The 7,383-nt window shown below is 42.0% G+C and overlaps 1 protein-coding gene across 1 annotated transcript; it reads left to right on the top strand.

Moving 5' to 3' along the window:
* Window positions 1–716: 716 nt before the first annotated feature.
* Window positions 717–5,472, top strand: rae1 (ribonucleic acid export 1; the record flags this gene model as incomplete). Its single annotated transcript, XM_079217748.1, has 12 exons — window positions 717–812; window positions 1,402–1,540; window positions 1,657–1,761; window positions 2,934–3,026; window positions 3,131–3,217; window positions 3,302–3,388; window positions 3,670–3,741; window positions 3,852–3,959; window positions 4,133–4,239; window positions 4,413–4,488; window positions 5,070–5,264; window positions 5,383–5,472. Exons 2-12 carry the CDS (start codon window positions 1,451–1,453, stop codon window positions 5,470–5,472), a joined length of 1,110 nt encoding a protein of 369 aa, XP_079073874.1. The 5' UTR covers window positions 717–812; window positions 1,402–1,450.
* Window positions 5,473–7,383: the final 1,911 nt, after the last annotated feature.

Raw genomic sequence — 7,383 nt, 5'->3', positions numbered from 1 at the left:
CACTATACAACAGTCACTTGAGATGTTTTATTTTCCCCCAACAGAGGTCACTTTATGGTTCAACACCCTATACACACACACTGTTTTAACAACAAGAGTCCTCCCTCCAAACATCTGGGAACATTACTAGTAACCAGTTATGTACAATTCCAGGACTGTTGTTAATGCAAGCCTACAGGTCCTCTACAAATGCTAATAATTGTATTTCTATTTATGAAATAAATTATCATTTGGCAATATTGTTCATTTCACTCCACTACTCACAAGAAAAATCTTACAAATCATATTTACTATATGCACTATCATTCTTATATATTTCAAAAATGAAATTATAAAATATCTATAACTTTGTGATTCTGTTTAGGCCAGCAGAGAAGGCTTAGCAGACCCTGACGGCCCGCCACTGCTTCCTAGATTGTACTCTTGGCGAAACAACATTATTCTGATTGTGGTTATCATTCCACTGGCATTGTACAGATATGTTATTTGTATGCATGTGCATGTGTGTGGCCGGCAGATAGATGAGGTGCACACTGAATGGTCGGGTTGGGAACTCCCACCTCATCTACACAGCAGTTTACACCTCACAGATCTGGGTTACATCTGTGACTTGTCCATCGAAGTCACTTGCTTTCCCGCACTGCCCCCAAGCGGTTGCTCGTAAAATGGCATGCGTTTACCCGGGTCCTCTACGTCATCAGAGTGCGACACACACAGCGAGAAACAAGCGCCACATTTTTAATGCGCCAAATTGTTGTTTGGGGAGGTATTTTCAGCGTTACGGCACATATCTAGAGCACAACACATTTGGGGTACGTATATTCATGTCGGTTGGAGGTTGTCCGGCGTGACGATACAACACGTTACACCGGGAAGTTGTTCATAACCCGGTAACGTTACATTAGCGGCGCTGCCACAGCAACTGAGCTCAGAAACGGGCTCAGCTAACGGCAGCTAGCGTTGAATCGTCACGTTACACACGTCGCGACTAAAATAAAGACTGTGGACGTTACACGCGCTTGGACGTATTTCCCACACATGTTCTCGCGTTAACGAGCTACCGGGGACGTGAGCGTTTGGAGCGAGCAACGGGAAACCGATGTAACGCGACATTAGCGTCACGGTGCAACTGTTTTTGCTCTACGCACCTCGCGTCTCTCCCCGATATCTAACCGTTTAGTTGATAACCGAGTGCTATGATTGAGGTCGGCAGCTTAAGAAAGTGTGCGTGGTGCCTCCTCAACGTTACAGTAGGGCCTTGTTTACACGCCCTTTTTTAATTCAACGCCACATCCAGGTTGCCACATTGGTTATTGCGACCTGATGACGTTGATGACTGTCAAATTAATGAAGTCTGCTCTTCTCTCTCTCTCTCTCTCTCTCTCTCTCTCTCTCTCTCAGCTGGGCCTCTCTTTCTCTCAGTCGGGCGTACGCATAACCACCACGTACTATGAGTTTATTCGGGGCAACCTCCGGGTTTGGAGCAGCGGGGGCAGGTGTCTTTGGAGCTGCAACAACAGACAGCCACAATCCCATGAAGGTAAACCAGCCGACTGCAGCATTCAACATGGATTATTATAAACTCTTATGGTGGTTCTCTGAAAACTCTGTTCTGCGCTTTTCTCTTGTTTCCATTTGTTGTTTATGTTCCCCCAGGATGTTGAAGTGACTTCCCCTCCAGATGACAGCATCAGCTGTCTGGCTTTCAGTCCCCCCACCATGCCAGGGAACTTCCTCATCGGAGGATCCTGGGCCAACGATGTGAGTTATGTATTCAATTAGGGCTGCAACAACGAATCGATAAAAAATCGATTATCAAAAGTGTTGGCAACGAATTTCACTATCGATTCATTGTGTCGCGCGATTATTACGCCGGGCAATAAGTCGCAGAGGAAATAAAAAAGAGCGCAGCAGAGCAACTGGCCGGCCAGCGCTTCTGAGATCGGAGTGAGACACGAGAAAAGCTGAGGTTGTGATGTTCTCAAAAATAGAAGATCTTTGACGAATCGAGTCTTGGCCAATCAGGGTCTTCATGTTCCTCAAACTTGTTTTTAATGGAAGCTAGTCAGCTTGCTATCGCGTTAGCTAACGTGTTTGGTTGTGTATTGTCGTTAAAGTTCCGTTATGTTCCGTTACAGTTCAGTCTTGCTTGTAAAAAAACGTAACGTGATGAAACATGCCGTCACCCCCGGTCTGGTTCAGTTCACGCTGTCACTCGTTAACGTTAAACCGGGACACCGGCGGATCTGGCTGCAGGTTTTTTTTTTTATTTTTTACTCAAAGTAGAATGAAGCAAATCACATAGTTGGGCTTAGCCAACAACGTGACGTCGTGGTCATAAGAGACCCAGAATGAAAGAGTTTAAGGAAGAGGACGCTCTATATGGAGCAGTACAGCTTCCCTCTGTCCCAGTATTTCATACATATTGATAAAGCAGGGTATGTAAATGCAGCCTCTGGAGGGATCAATTACAGTAAAAAGGGCTCACATTTGGCAGATGTAAAGCAAAGATGTGTATGTTTTTAGTGTTAGTCCATTTTGTAGTTTTAATTAACAGCTCAGGGATGTTCAAGGAGCAACCTGTTTGTGCACTTTCTGAAGATGTTTTGCACTGTCACTTATGTTTTTGAATAAAGGGTTGGAAATGAACGCTTTTTTGATTAAAAAATGTTTTTATCCGATTCATCGATTAATCGAAAAAATAATGAATCGATTATTAAAATAATCGTTAGTTGCAGCCCTATATTCAATCAGAATAATGGTGTCCAGTAGTAGATTTGATTTAGTGAAAGGTCATGGATGAGCATTTTATTACGAGATTTGAGTACAGTTGAGGTCCAGGAGGACCGCTTCACCGGTCTGCACTGGATAATGAGTATCATATAGTATGCTAGTTAAACATAGTCTACCCTTGTGGTATCATCTGACCTCAGGTCCGGTGCTGGGAGGTTCAAGACAATGGGCAGACGGTCCCCAAAGCCCAACAGATGCACACAGGTCCCGTGCTTGATGTATGCTGGAGTGACGTAAGTCTCATCATACAAAGTAGTTAAAGCCCTGGAGTAGAGGCTTTCTGCTGGGCCATGGAATCATTTATGATGTACTGTTCGTTCTTTCTTTTTTTTACCAGGATGGGAGTAAAGTCTTCACTGCTTCGTGTGACAAAACGGCCAAGATGTGGGATCTTAACAGCAATCAAGCTATGCAGATTGCACAGGTTGGATACGAGTATAGAAATTAACTACGTGGTCATAGTAATGAAGCAGCGTCATCTTACGCCTCTCACCGTTTCTCCTCCCAGCACGACGGTCCGATCAAGGCAATCCACTGGATAAAAGCCCCGAACTACACCTGTATCATGACCGGCAGTTGGGACAAAACACTGAAGGTACAACAGCACACAGAACATTTCCACACATTTTGTTTTTTGCAATTAGGATCCCAATAATATCTGAAAAATACAAGACCTTGAAATATGATTGGCCATTCTGCTTCCAGAGCAGTTGTCAACTTAGTTTCAGTCTCCTCTGGACCATCCATCAGTATTTGTGTGGACACTTAAATGTAACCATAGTAATCTTTTATGAGAGCTAATCAGATAGTTGGTATATTGAACTTTGTAGTGAAGAACTGAGAAACATGAGAGATTGTTTTGTCTTTTCTCTTCAGTTCTGGGACACCCGCTCTCCCAACCCCATGATGTCTCTGCAGATGCCAGAGAGATGCTACTGTGCAGATGTTGTAAGTGGTTTATGAGGGTAACGGCAAACAGTGTAATCCTTGATGAGTAGATGGTTAAATATGTTCCTTTTTGTGTTGTTTTTCCCCACCTCCCTGGCTGTTATATGTAGGTGTATCCCATGGCTGTGGTTGCCACAGCGGAGAGAGGCCTCATAGTGTACCAGCTGGAGAACCAGCCCTCTGAGTTTCGCAGAATAGATTCTCCTCTCAAACATCAGGTGAATTAATCTCCTCCATTAAATATGTTCTACCGCTCTGTATACATCAAGCCACTTGTTCTACTAACTTCATGTACAGCCAGATTCTTTTCATTTCACTTGATGCCAAATTTAAAGTCCAACATTTATTCCTATCTTTTGATCCAACGCACATTTCTGCCGTGGTCCTGCAGCACCGCTGTGTTGCCATATTCAAGGACAAGCAGAACAAGCCCACTGGCTTTGCACTGGGAAGCATTGAGGGCCGAGTGGCCATCCACTACATCAACCCTCCAAACCCGTGAGTATTTAAAAAGTGAATGTATTTTGGATGTCTTGCTGCAGATGCTTCTTTAATCCAGTGAAGTGGATAGCTGACCTATTTTTTTGTTTTTGCATAAGTCAACACACTGCTATTACTGTCAAAGGCCTGAAGCAAAATATGATATGAATGTGTTCCCTTGTCCCATTCAGAGCCAAAGACAACTTCACCTTTAAGTGTCACCGGTCGAATGGAACCAACACAGCCACTCCACAGGACATCTATGCTGTAAGTGGTTCAGAATTTCTAAAACGGTGTGAAACAATTTGATCTTTTGTGCTCTTAAGTGAGATTATATGAACACATTCTGTTGGAACAGAGACTGTGGACTTTATTGTCAACAGTTTTAATGCAAATTCTCATAATAGACATTTTTGCACAACATACATTCTGTCTGTCATAGTAGGGAAACCTGAGGTGGAACTAAGGATAGCGATAAATGGCTTGGAACGAACTAACCTAAAATTAATAATGAATGACACTTGTGTCACATCTGCAGCGAAGCAGGTCTGTTAATAGTGTTTCATTTAGCACAGTGGTCAATAGCTGAGATAATTATTAATGTCTTAACATTAATGTAATTCTCATATTTAAATATACCCAGTTATTGTATAATTGCTGCATCCCTTGAATAATGGCATGATTCCGTCTCAAATTTCAGTTGCATTTGTCAAATCCACAGATTTATTTTGTATGCAATCTGGTTGACATTCTTTTTTTTTTACAGACTCCATCATTGCAATATAGTCACACTGACCTAACTAGTTTCCTCAAGTCTCAATGAATGATTTCCATTTTCGTCCCATCAGGTGAACGCCATCTCCTTCCATCCTGTCCATGGCACACTGTCTACTGTGGGCTCAGACGGGCGCTTCAGCTTTTGGGACAAAGACGCCCGCACCAAGTTGAAGACCTCTGAGCAGCTCGACCAGCCGATTACAGCTTGTTGCTTCAACAGCAACGGCAACATCTTTGCATACGCATCCAGTTACGACTGGTCAAAGGTAGGCGCTAAGCCTTTTTTTTTTTTTTTAAGTGGCGAGCAGGGTTTTTAATTTACTACATGCGCCTCACGCCGGCCTTCTCTCCGTCTAATATTGTGCCCTCGTCTGAATTTGTCAGGGCCACGAGTACTACAACCCCCAGAAAAAGAACTACATCTTCTTGAGGAACGCCGCCGAGGAGCTGAAGCCTCGGAACAAGAAATGGTGAGCGAAGGGCAGCCACTGCCTGTAAACCTGGAGCGCGCGGGCGCCGCCCCACTTCAATACCTTTTGATAGCCGTTTGGTGTGGAACTGGTACTGTACTGACTGAGTGAGGTCATTTTGACGGCCTTTGTCGTTTGAGCAGTAAAGCTGTGTTGCTTGGACAGTCAGGAATTCTGGGATGAAGCCTGCTGGCTTCTTTTTAATTTATTATTATTATCATACCTGCAAACTTGTCACCTTTTGGTGAAATTCGCCGTTTTTAAATGAAAATATGTCATCCACAACTGGCCCGCGTTTCTGAGATCAGAGTGAGACCCGAAAAAAAAAAAAAGGAAGTTGTGCTCTTTGCAATTAGAAGATCTTTGACGCGTCGAGTCTTGGCCAATCAGCGTTAAGATTTCTACAGTGGCTTCATTTCCCTCCCACAAGCTTTTTAATGGGAAGATATTTAGCTTGCTAATACGTTAGCTAACGTTGTTGGAGAGACAGCGATTGAGATTACTGGCAGGGGAGAGTCCGTGGCAGTGTGTGACGTCAGACAGGTGCAGGAGAGCGGCGACTCAGTTCTACCTACCGACACCTGACTACATACAAGTAGAGGACAATGGAGATTTTATCCAACTGGTATTTTAATTAAAAAACAAGTGGCCGAAATGAGTTTCCTCCGTAGGGTGGCCGGGCTCCTGTTTATATTTAAGGGTTAAGATCTACGTGTAGAAAGTATATCCTCCAGTTATTTATAATCTACATAGTTATGCTTATAGTTTATTATTCATTATTCATTATTCCAGTGTTTATCTTAGACTAACAGTGACGTCTCCTCAAAGTAAAGTGGTATAGCAGTGACATAATATGGTAAAATAAAAAGGCTGGTACATTATACATATTATGGCATATAAGTGTAATATTATGAAGTGAAATGTAGTAGTAGCAAAATAATATTCATATATATATATATATATATATATATATTCATATATATATATATATATATATATATATATATATATATACACACTACCGTTCAAACGTTTGGGGTCACTTAGAAATGCCCTTTTTTTTCAAAGAAAAGCACTGTTTTTTTTATTGAAGATAACATTAAATTTATCAGAACTACACTATACATTGTTAATGTGGTAAATGACTATTCTAGGTGGAAACGTCTGTTTTTTAATGAAATATCTACATAGGTGTATAGAGGCCATTTCCAGGAACTATCACTCCAATGTTCTAATGGTACATTGTGTTTGCTAATCACCTTAGAAGACTAATGGATGATTAGAAAACCCTTGTGTAATTATGTTAGCACAGTTTAAAACAGTTATGCTGGTGAGAGAAGCTATAAAACTGGCCTTCTTTTGAGCTAGTTGAGTATCTGGAGCATCACATGCGTGGGTTCCATTATACTCTCAAACTGGCCAGAAAAAGAGAACTTTCATGTGAAACTCGCCAGTCTGTTCTTGTTCTTAGAAATGAAGGCTATTCCATGCAGGAAATTGCGAAGAAACAGAACATTTGTATATATATATAGTACACTTGGGTATTGCCAAAAGAAGAAATAAAACCCATAATGATTAAAGTTTGTCAGCTTCTCGACGAGTGACGCTGTTGGGCGTCACCCCCCGCCGCCGGTGTCATGTTTTTCACCCCTCATGAGTTTGCAGGTCTGTATTATAGATAATTTAGCTTGTGAGCAGTAAGGCTTTGCAGTGTTTTTAATGACACAAAGAGGTATTTAAGAATTGTTATTTGTGTAATTATGGAGATATCAATGAAAAGGATTCAAGAAACATTGAACACAGGCAAGCGATGATGACCATCAATCAACAGCCTTCATCACCGGTGGAGTTTTGTCTGCTGAAGTGTGACATTGTGCTGTTTATTCTGTACAAAAAACACGACTGACACTCTTTT

The sequence above is a fragment of the Taurulus bubalis genome (genome assembly GCF_910589615.1).
Source record: "Taurulus bubalis genome assembly, chromosome: 5".
NCBI lineage: Eukaryota > Metazoa > Chordata > Actinopteri > Perciformes > Cottidae > Taurulus > Taurulus bubalis.
Note: the sequence above shows the minus strand (reverse complement) of the source record. Positions and strands in the feature narration are given on the sequence as shown.